This window comes from Equus caballus, chromosome X, assembly GCF_041296265.1.
Source record: "Equus caballus isolate H_3958 breed thoroughbred chromosome X, TB-T2T, whole genome shotgun sequence".
Taxonomy (NCBI): domain Eukaryota; kingdom Metazoa; phylum Chordata; class Mammalia; order Perissodactyla; family Equidae; genus Equus; species Equus caballus.
The window spans coordinates 143,403,690-143,415,273 of NC_091715.1; the positions used below are offsets into that span (position 1 = coordinate 143,403,690).

General features: G+C 48.8%; 1 protein-coding gene across 20 annotated transcripts in view; it reads left to right on the top strand.

Moving 5' to 3' along the window:
• Nucleotides 1-11,367, top strand: part of ZNF185 (zinc finger protein 185 with LIM domain) — a 66,924-nt gene extending 55,557 nt beyond the window's left edge. For 9 of the 20 annotated variants that reach the window (XM_014729265.3, XM_014729264.3, XM_014729268.3 and 6 more), the window contains 4 exons: nucleotides 1,958-2,029; nucleotides 3,558-3,660; nucleotides 8,006-8,104; nucleotides 9,102-11,367. In XM_014729265.3, the coding sequence (XP_014584751.2) occupies nucleotides 1,958-2,029; nucleotides 3,558-3,660; nucleotides 8,006-8,104 (274 nt within the window). In that variant the 3' untranslated portion in view covers nucleotides 9,102-11,367. The remainder of the gene's footprint in view (nucleotides 1-1,957; nucleotides 2,030-3,557; nucleotides 3,661-8,005; nucleotides 8,105-9,101) is intronic. The other 11 variants (XM_070257570.1, XM_070257578.1, XM_014729266.3 and 8 more) reach the window with 2 other exon arrangements.
• Nucleotides 11,368-11,584: the final 217 nt, after the last annotated feature.

Below are 11,584 nucleotides of genomic sequence, written 5' to 3' on the forward strand. Positions count from 1 at the left end.
AACACAGGGCTTCCCTCTTCAGCTCTCACTCTCTTTCCAGCATGCCATGTTGCCTCATTTGAATACATTTGAGATAAGCATAACTTTTCACTCATCAGCTCTTCATCTGCTTGCTTCCTGATGCCATATGGAAGGGTACTTGCATGGCACCTCAGTTAGAAACTAACCCACACTGAGACAGCAGCCCCCGGGAATGTTTTGTATGCCATAGCATTCCTACTGCTAGGGTGAGGATGCTGTGGAATGATGAGCATGGGTGTAGGGGTCAAGTTCAAGCACCAGCTTGGCCCCCATTGACTGGATCATTTTGGACAAGATGCTCAACCTTTCTGAGCCTCAGTTTTTTCGTCTATAATTCCTTAGGGTGGTTTTTCTCAACAGCTTTATTGAGATATAATTCACATATCATAAAACTCACTCTTTAAAGTGTCCAATCCAGGGGTTTTTAGTAAATTCACGGTGTTGTGCAGCCATCACCACTATCCAATTACAGAACATTTTCATCACCCTGAAAGGAAACCCCTTACCAATGAGCAGCCCCCCATACCACTAGCCACAGCCCCTGGCCACTGACCTATTTTCTGTCCCTATAGCTTTGTTCAGGGAAGTTTTGAAATTAGAAATAATGTATGTAGAACTTCCAGCACCCCCAAGGGAGCTGTCTTTGCCGTTTAGCATTTGCCTCTGTGAGTGTCACTTGACTGAACTCTGTCCATCTCCTGGTTTTTCTTCTCCCAGTCTCACGACTCTATTAAATTTAATTATTACACTCTGACAGTTAGATTTACATTAAAATTGAATTTAATATTCAGTCAAAATATTACCTTTTATGGGGCTGGCCCTGTGGTGTAGTGGTTGAGTTCACGCACTCCACTTCAGCAGCCCACGGTTCGCAGGTTCAGATCCCGGACATGGACCTAGCACTGTGCATCAGGCCACACTGTGGCAGCATCCCACATAAAACAGGGGAAGGTTGGCACGGATGTTAGCTCAGTGACAATCTTCCTCAAGCAAAAAGAGGAAGATTGACGACAGATGCTACCTCAGAGCCACTCTTCCTCACGCACACACAAAAATATAGTACATCTTATGAAAAAACGGTAGACTTTCTTTATTGGATAATGAGACTTGTGTAGTCTAGTGTGTTTTCCCCTTTTGCTTTATCTTCCAGACGACTTAGAGATAAGCTTAATCCTCCGAAGCAATCAGAACCTGGGCTGAAATTCTAGCTCACCCCTTACTCCGAGCATGACCTTAGGCAGGTCACTTAGCCTCTGAGCAGCACTTTTCTTAACTACCTCCTGAGGTCACCACCACATGGCTCCAGTGAGAACGGTAGCTTCACTAAAGTGTATCCCAGGGCTTGTAAGCTGATCACCCTTCTCTGGCAATAGTTTTTTTTTAAAAAAAAGAATTAGTTTTCGTTATAAAAAATCATATTATGAAAAATGAAGATACAAAAAGGAGATAGCCTCATCCCTAACCCCACCGTGTAACCCAAGCCCAGGTATTACATTGGAATGTTTCCTTCCCTTTTTGGTTCCTGTCCCTGGTACCTAATTTCTGCTGTGAGTGGGTTCCTGGTGACGGTCACAGTATAACCTAGACACCTATGTGGGGAGAAAAGCCCTGCTCCTTTCCCACTGGTCAGGGAAACTGGGAGTCTTCCGGGCATACACAGCCTTGAGAATCCCAGCCCCCCGCCCCCCCGTCGTTTTCCTCACCGTGGCAGATCTTTGCCCCCCATGCAAGGGCTCTTCTCCAAGAGAATTATGCCTCCTTGGCAGCAAGTTCAAAGCTTCCCCTGCCATTTAGCATAACAGATGACAGCTGGCCATGCAGAGTCATATCTCAGCTTGTGGCCACAGGGTTAATCAGAAAAGCGTTCCCCACTCATGACTAGTAGTGATCTGGCTCCCGTCTTCTGCCCTCTTCTCCCCCCTCACACTCTCTGAAGCATCAGGAGCGTTGAGGACTCATTCAACATGGAGAAGAAATCCCCATGTGACAGCACCCCTTACTCTGAGAGGTGAGTCTGCTGTCTTAGCTGGGAGCTCTGACCCACTTGCAGATCTGTCACATCACTGCGTAGGGTGGTGCTTCCCTTATTGGGATGGCAACTAAAGCCTTTAAACCGAGCTAAGATCAGAAGACAAACACATAGGCCTCTGAGAAGGGAGATGGTGGGGTCCGAAAGCCCAGGGGCTCGTGTCAGCAGGAGAGGCCCCTGGGATTAGAACCAAATTGATGACTTAATGAACCTGCAAATCTGACCAGATGGAGAAAAGCTACAAAAGAGAGTGGTGTGTGGGAAATGAAGAAAAGTGGACTGCTGTCATCAAGAAGCCAGAAAAGAGCCAAGAAGAGCCATTCATTTGGAATAAAGGAACCTGCAGAGAATACCTCATTCAGCAGTTTCAAAAACTGACACTAAATGACAGCAGTCATAAGATAGTCTTAATGATAAAGAAGCCCTATTTTTAAATTCTTGGAATAGGGTAGAAAGGAGTCTTAGAGATGTAGTTCACTCAGGTCACAGTGAAGGAAGCAGGTCTGGAAGGGGTAAATAACATGCCTTAAGTCACACAGGGAGTCAATGGCAGAGCCAGGACTAAACCCCTAGTCAGGGATGTTTCTACTGACTATGGACTAGAACTGGTTTTGGTAAAACATGCAGGAGGAGCAGGGCTGTGATGAGGGCAGGAGTCTTTAGCAACACTGTCGAGAGACAGCCCTGGGCCAACAGCAGGACAGAAGGACCAAACAGACATCCCTGGTAATTCTGGGCCATTGAAGGGATCCAGAGTGGCTCCAGGTTGGTAACACCACCCTTGGCTCCTATTCAGAAGGAGACCCAAATCTCTGGAAGAAAGCACCCCCACTTTAGACCTGAAGAGTCAGGGCAGGCAGTTCTGTCTGAGGAGGAAAACCAGGGGTGACTCAGGAACAAAGGCAGGAATCCTGGAACTGGGGAGATACTCAAGCTAGAAGTTGGTATCTAGAACTTCAGCCTGAGATCCCAGCAGGCTCTACAGGCAGACTGACTTTGTGATAGTTCCTGGAGTACCACAGGGGCAGGGTGTGTCTGAGAATGTAGGGTCCAAAAGGTACAGCTCATTGGTCCCAGGTGTGAAGAGAAAGGCCACCGAGGCAGGGTGCCAGGTAGGGCATACAAGGACTTGTCTCCTGTAGGAGAAGACATGGGTCTTCCTGTTCTGGAGGGGAGCTGGACCCCCTAAGATGATATGCCAGGCAAGGTGGCAGGGAGAGGCAAGCTGCCTGGAATAAGAATCACATCAGGGTCTCCTCACACATGGTAGTGAGGATGGTGAAGATACATGGCCGGTTCCTGGAAATAATGCAAGAGTCTACAGTGTGCTGAGGCCTGGGTAGGCCCAGGGCCATGTGGCCAATTGCATACCACAGGAAAAGATGGCAGGCTGGGAATCCTGGCAGGAAACCTAGGCCTGGCCATGTCGAACCAGAGGACCTGGCTGCGTCACATCAGTAGTCTGCGTGCCAACCTGACTGCTGAGTTCTTGCTTTTCATCTCACAGAACAACTGGAGGGATCTGTACTTACTGCAGCCGGGAGATCCGAGATTGCCCAAAGATTACCCTAGAACATCTTGGCATCTGCTGCCATGACTATTGCTTTAAGGTAAGGAAGAGGGGTGGTGCAGCTGAGAACACTGTCCAGAGATAGGGAGTCTTATGGGTTCGGAGAGTATGGAAAAGGCTCGATCTCTGTATGATTATGCTCCATCTCAGAGGTTTTGCAGAGCTTGGAGTTGAATGAGCTCCCAACTCCAAGGAAGTGAATAAGTGCTGGCAGTTCTGTGTGTTTAGTGCTGTGGGGGAGGCAGAAGTGGTCTTCTAGGGAAAGACTAATTCCCAGCAGTGGGCCAAGAAGTGTGAAGGCCCTAGGGCAGGAGCGTGGAGTATTGTAGCTCGCATGGCTGGAATGGCATGAGTAAGAGGTGAGCAGTAGGAGCTGAGGTCACAAAGATGGCTGGGGGCTGGATCATGTAGGCCTCGGAGGACACAGAAAGACTTTGAATTTTTTTCTAAATACAATTGGAACCTACTACAGGGTTTGGGTGGGGTAGTGACAAGGTCTGATTCATGCTTTTTAAAGGATCCCTCTGGCTGCTAGGTGAAGGAAAGACTAGAGGGGCAAGAATGGAAAAAGAGAGACCAGAGGAGACTGTTGGAGTAGATCAAACTAGAGCAAACAGTCACTTGATTAGGGAGTTGGCAGTGGAGCTGACAAGATGGCCGCTGGATTGGGGTTACTGTTTGAAAGTAGAGCCAGCAGGTTACAGGGTGTGAGAGAGTGAAAGGAGTCAAAGGAAATTCAAGCTTGGGGCCCAGGCCATTAGCTGAAAGTGTGGTGGTGCCGTTTACTGCAATGGGCAGGACTTAAGGGGAGCAGGTATTCACGAGGGAAGGTGGAGCCCGGCGAAACTGAATATGCCTCAGGGAGAGCTATGTGGGAGGTCACCTGGTCATTTGGATGTATAAATTTGCCTTCCAGGGAAAGGCCAGGGCTGGGAGTTCACGGGGCATACATTTTCCCTGAGCCATCCCTGAGCTGTCGAACCTTCCTGGGTGGGTGGTAGGAGGGCTGAGGGCTGAGCCCTGTGGCTTTCTGGCATTTAGAGATGGGGTAGAGGAGAGGGTTTATAGAGGAGGCTGAGAAGTAATGGAGAATATGGTACCCCCAGTGACGCAGTTTCTCAGAAGACTGCAGTGGTCACCCTGTCGTGGTTGCTGAGCGATCAAACAGGATGAAACCTGACAGTTGACCACTGAATTTTGCAGCGTGGTGATCATCGATGACCTCAGTAGGAGCAGTTTTGGTGGCGTAATGGGGACCGAAGCCTGACTGGAGTGAGCTCATGGGAGAATAGGACATGTAGAAATGGAGAGAGGGAGTCTGAAAGACTCTCTTGAGGGGTTGGCTTTGTAGGGGAGCAGTGCAAGCAGCCAGTGGCGCAGAGGTGCTGAGCATGGGTTTGTGCTGACGGGAGTGATGCAACAGAGAGCAAATACTGATGATGCAGGAGAGAGACAGGTTGGTAGGAGAGAGAGATAGGTACCAGTTCACATGTGGGTCACATACAAAGAGGTTCCCAGATTGGGTGGAGGAAGAATAAGGAATTTCTTCAGCCGTTGCTTCTGTGTTCTCAGCCAATAAAAATAGGGTCATCTGTGAGTGAGGGGTAAGGAAGGAGTGTTGGATGTTTAAGGAGAAAGGGGAGGGTGTCTCAGAGGGGAGGGCAGATGGACGAGAGGGAAGTGGGGGCTGTGCAGAGCCCGCTTGATGTGAGGGCTCATGGATTGCTACCGAGACCGGTCAGCGTGGTCCTGTGTTGTTCCCCGCCATGCTCTGGCAGGAGTGAAGCCGGGGGAGTTGCATTTACCGGGGTGGAGATTTTGCCCGGTGACTTGGCAAGATTGAGACTGTGCGCAAGGGAACAATAACAGTGAGGTGGTGGGCTGGTCCACATGTTGAAGGTCCCAGTGGTGACAGGGACCTGTACAAGTGAGCTGGAGGACGTGGGAGTCAAGGAGTGGGACATCTGACTTGCAGATTTAGGATGCAGTGCACTTATTGGTAGTGACAAGGGCAGCAGTTCTCACACTTGAGCACGTGTCAGCGTCCCCTGGAAGGCTTGTTAAGACATAGAGCACTGGGCCCCAGTCCAGTTCCTGACTCAGTAGGGCTGAGTGGGACCTGAGAACTGGCCTCTCTAACAAGTTCCTAGGTGATGCTGAGGCTGCTGGTCCAGGGACCCCACGTAGAGTCTAGCCAGAGCAGTGGCTGAGGCAGAGAAGGGGCCCAGAACATTGAAGGAAAGGAGTGGAAGGCCAGTAGTGGGGAGCTCCTCCACCTGTGTGGATCCAGGATGAACTCACAATAGGACAGGAGTAGTGGTGGAAGGAGAGAGAATGATCTGGATATAAAAATCATTGACAGAGAAGCATGGCCTGGAGAGCAGCAGATGTTTACAATAAGAAGGTGGCAGGAGGAATAATTTGAGGGCAAATGGTCTTCCGTGAACTCCAAGTAGGATTATATTTTTCAACCTAAAGATCATGACATGTGGTTTGGCAAAGAACATTTTGTTTTCCTGATTCCTGGACTTACATGAAAAGTCCTAAAAGATTTTGTCAACTTTTGGTTATATACTTAATTACAGGGAAGCCTGTTAAACACAGAGCAAAATGACGGGAGTGTGAGACCTAAGGAACTCTTGACACTAAATGTTGGGGGGAGGGTGCAGTCAGAGTGGGCCTGAGTCCCCAGGCAGGCTTTGTGAGGGAGGTGGGCCTAGAGTCGGGAGTGAAGGGGCACACAGGTATTTTCCAGGTGGCTGAACATGGGCAAAGGCCACTGCACGTGGCCGTGGGGCAGCACACCGTGATGCATGCAGAGGAGGAGTAGGAAAGCAGGAGGCCAGGGCGCGGGAGGAAGAGGCATGGAGGGGCAGAGATCTTAAACTCGCCTGATCGGGCCTCACATAAGGGCTGAGGAAGTTGGAGTTGTGGCAAAATAGTGAGAGCTTGATATTCTTGGTGGATTCTTGGAAGATGGGCCAGGAGCACAGAAGTGGAGAGGGTGTCATTTCTCTAGGATCGCAGAGCCGCTCAGAACCCAGGGTCACAATCCGGCTCCAACATCAGAGCCCACGTGATCCCAGCCACACTCTGCTGCCTCCCAGGAAATGTCATCTCCTTACTCAATTTCATTTGTAGAAACCAGTTCGTCACTACCCTTAATTGTAGGTTTTTCTTATCTTTATTAAGTTGACATAACATTTTAAAAGATTAGTTTGTATGGTTACATTTAGGAAAAAAGAGAGGACACCCATGGCTACAGCATCATAGCAACTCTTCAGGGGTCCTGTTCTCCACAGTGTGAGGCATGTTGCAAGCCCAGATTGTTGATTTTTTTCTGTGTTCCTAAAAGGGACCCCCTAAATGGGTCTGCACCGTCAGTTGGCTAAGTTGAGGTTCAAGTCCTGGTCCACAGTGACTAAAATGATAGAAACATGATACATGAACCAGAGGACTAATTAATTTACAGTGAGAGAGAAAACTGCCAGGAGAAAGGAACTGAAAAGTAGAAAGAGCCAGCTAGAAGCTTGCCGTTGGAGAGGGGCTTGGTGAGAAGGAGCAGAGGGAGTTGAGGACCTTAGCAGCTGTTCTCCACTGCTCTCAGCACCCTTTGCAAGCTGGAAGCCAGAAGGCTCAGCCTGGGGCAGGCCTAGAGATGGCTGGAGACCCAGAGCCATGGGGACTCGGGCTCCTCTTATTTGAGACTGTCGGCAGGCCACCCTGCCCTGACCCCAGGACCAGGAGGGTCCACTGCACATGGCTGGCTCTTGTCATCCTTTAGGTGTTCACTGGAGAGGCAGGTTTGAGAGTCTTGAGGTCAGAGGGTCCGGACTGCTGAAATAGCCTTTTATTTTCATTTCCTTGGGCCTTTGTATCACCTTCCTTTGGACCTTAAATATCACAACTAATGTCCCCCAGCCCTCCTACATCAGCAGTGACCTTGCCATTTACTGAGCAGTTACTTTATGTCTGGCCAGGGCTGAGTGCTCTAGGTGGGCTGCCTCACTACATGCTCCCACGACCTGCCAGCGTGCCCATTCTATAGCCAAGGAAAGGGAGGTGTGGAGCGCCTCAGTAACTTGCCCAACCCCACCCAGCTAATAAGTAGTGTGGCTCTAGGGCTCAAACGCGGGCCCAATTCTGAAACCTGGGCTCCTAACCACTATGTGATTGTGCTGCCTGCTAGTTTTTGTGATTTTTTTCTTTTTTCAGTTTGAATTTTGTCTCTCTTTTCTGCTATTTTTTTATTGTTTGCTTCGAAGTCTAGGATGTGCCACCAGCTCTGTACCTGCCTGCCTATCTTGGTCAGGCGCCCCTTCCCTACGCCACTTGTTGATGTTGCTTTACCTGTGTGTTGACCTCCAGCTTGCTTTCTCTTTCAGTGTGGGATTTGCGGTAAACCAATGGGTGAGCTCCTGGATCAGATCTTCATTCACCGTGACACCATCCACTGTGAGAAATGCTATGAGAAGCTCTTCTAGGTGGGTGCTGGCACCCCAAGGGCCAAGCAGCCAGGAGACTTATTCGGGGAAAGAAATGTGCCCTGGTCTATCCCTGAGTCTTGACCAGGACACTGCTCTCTCTCTTAGCCTGTATGTTCAGGAGGCCCCAAGTCCTCATGTCCCTGTTGCCTTATGATACTTTGAAGTCTCAGGTGGCACAGATAATGACCTTCCCCGGGGACACTTCTAAGTTGCAGGGGTCATAGTCTCTTCCTGTCAAGAAGTGCTGTCTGTGCAGCACCTCAGCTGAGCCCTCTGGCTGCCCTGAGGTGCCGGCCAGGCCTGTGCTGTTAACCTCATTTGGGGACAAGGAAATAAAGACCTAGAAATGAAAAGGGTCTGGGGAACCCCCCAGCTAGTGGATGGCAGACTCAGGACCTCAGCCTCGCACTTCAGATTCACATCCAGGGATCTCTGCTACAGTCCCCTGGACCACCTCCACCATTGCTCATATAGTGTCAAATCAGGACTTGACAGCCAGAGTGTTCAGTGAAACGAGATACAGCTTGGGGCCAGCAGCAGGTAAAGGCGAGAATAAGCTGGCATGCGTGGGTGGGGATGGTGCTGTCCTGGGGCTGGCCCGACCAGGAAGGGCTGCTTGGGCAGTCTCTGGGCCACATTGCCATCACTGCCTGAGGAGAGGTTTGCCTGTTAAAAGCCCAGTGTCCCAACTGCGTGGGGCCTAGTGCCAACAGGACACTGCCGTTCCAGATCCTGGCAGTCCCTCCTCCTTAGCACCTCCTCAGCTAGAAGCACAGATCAGAATACCTCCCTTGAAGGCAATGGGAGTGGGTGGCCACCAGGCTCTCCACCGGCTACAAGCATGTTCTGCCTTCTCTCCAGAAGATGCATTGACTTGGACTGTTGCTCCTGATGCCTGGAGCAGTCAGCCACGCCAAGAGCCTCTGACTGGTCATCGGGTTGGATGTGTATTTCCAATCTCATGGCTACTTCTATTTTCTTTTCGCTCCCTCAGGCTGAGAAGAAGCTGATGACTCCTGGACAAATTTGGCTGTCCGCAGTTGCCCCGAGTTCCCTCACTTCCTCCCTCCCCATTTGATTTCTTCATGCTTTTGCCTTTCTCAAGTTGAACCTTCTTACATCCAGTAGTGTATCTTAATGATGCTATGATCACTACTTGTGTGTGTAACTTTTTATAGCTTAGAAATCACATCACATCCAATGATCTCATTTCAGGCTCAAGCAGAGAGGATTGAACAAGGATTCCATCTTGGCCTAAGACAGGTCAGCCTCCTTGTATGATAGGCATGGACAAGAGCATGGGGTTCATTATGTCCTGACTCTTGGGACAGAGAGCACATCCCATTCTGGTTCACCACTGTGAGTGTACCTTTGGGACTTGAGAGCAGAAGGAGACCCCCTGAAGCTTCTGAGGGGCCAGGTTGAAGACTGTTGACCATCCCTGGTGGGTAAATTGCAGACACTGAGTGCTAGGGATTGGCATAGGCTAATGTTTGGCTTGCCCGTTTGCCGTATATATTTTTTAAACTTTTCATACACTTTTAAAAGTAGGTAGTTACTTTTGATTGAGTTCTATAGCAGATTTTAGTTTTACCTCTTTCTACTCACCTTTCTCTATAGCTGAGTTTTGTCCCACAGGCATGTGGGGATGTATTAGAAAGTTTACACAATTAGGTTTAAATTCTATAGGATGTGATTCTTGGGGGGCTACTGACCAAAGGGACATCTGTGTCTGAATCTTGATAGGTCATCAATACCTTTGCCCTCAATTCCCAATCCCTAATCTTTATGCAGAAATCCTCTAAAGTAGGTTTTAGGGTATATAGGCTCTAGCAGGATTAAGAAGGGTGAAAAGCAGCCGACATTTCTTGAGGCCTTGCTACATACCAAGCATTATCACAAAGTCATGACATTGATCCCCATACTAATCTTGTGCAGAGGGCATTCTCATCCCCAATTTACAGATGAGGATATTGAGGCTCAGAGAGATGGTCATTGCATTGTGCAGAACCATTGCTGTCTCTCTCCACTAACAGTAACCACAACGGTGAGCATCGATTCAGTGCTAAGTATGTGTCAAACACTGTGTGGAGGTTACCTAATCCTACACCAGGTAAAACTGCCCCCCTCAGGCCTCCTCTGAGGCACAGTCTTACAAAGAGGGGGAGGTGTGAAATCACTTCTCCTGTGGGCATCCTGGGTCCCCCTGTGAAGTACCACAGAGACCAAACTGTCCCCCTTCTCTCTCCTCCCCTTTCCACGAAAACACTTCTGAACTGAGATGGTCTCAGCTGGGAAGAGATTTGACTCACAGACCTTCCCAAGAGGAGCTTGTCAACCCAGGGAAAGCTCTAGTGGGCTAGCCAATCTGAGCACAGGGCCTTCAGTGACCTCGTATATTCCAGTCCAGAGCCTGTCCCAAACTAGCAGCAACTGCTGGGGCCCCAGGTCCTCAGAATCTGGAAACCTGTCACCAGCTGGACAGATGCAGGCCCATCCGTGCAATTAGGTGATTCTCTGCTTGGCTTCACCTGGGCTTCTCTACCTTTGGCACCAGCATCACTGTGTAAGCTCCCCAAGAGGAGGAATAACCTGAGGGTTTTTCTGATGAAAAATGAAGGCCTCTTCTCTTGATTTAATTAGAAAATGTCTCTCCATCTCTCTCCAGTTTCTGAGCCCTGTGCACATTGGCTGGTAGACTGGTTCTTCCTGTCAAATGATCAGAGAGGATCCATTTATTTGCAAAGAGATGCATCAGATTTGCTCTGGACGGGGAAAGTGGTACAATATGACATGTGCTGACACTAAATATGACTGGTCTTCCTCAAGTCTAGCCCTCAGCATGAGCCTTGGCACATGGTAGGCACTGACACGTAGGGGCTGAATGAATGAGTGAAAGGGAAAAAAAGGTCGCTCTTTGGGTGGGAGGTGCCATCCCTGAGTCTTGGTGCTACAGACCCGGCTGATGGAGTTCAGGATGAAAAGGTCCAAGATAGGCTGGCTTCCCTACCTTCAAGATACACTCTGCTTTTAAGGTAGTTTTAGAACCAATATGCAAGATAGTGACAGAAAGCTTGTGAAATCAGTATTGATTTCAATCCAAAACAGCCTCTCTCATGGCTAAAAAGGCACAGAATTCTGCAGACTTAAGGAAGAGGGGTGGTTGCATTACACTTTTGCTTTTTAATTGCCTAGTGTTTTTAATCATACTTGCTTAACCCACATTAATGTACACAATTATAATAAATGTTAAGATATTACACGTGTTAAAGTTTCCTTTTTTAAGTGTAATAATTTGGTATACTTGGCTGTGTGATTTATTTTCTCCTATTACCTGAAGCCATTCTCTCTTCAAAAGCAAATGCTTTAAGAAGTATCAAATCTAAAGAGAAAAGAATAGGAAGGTCGAGAAACTATGCATGCACAGAAGTGTGGAATTCTAGACTTATCAGATCTTAACAAAGAATATTTTATTCT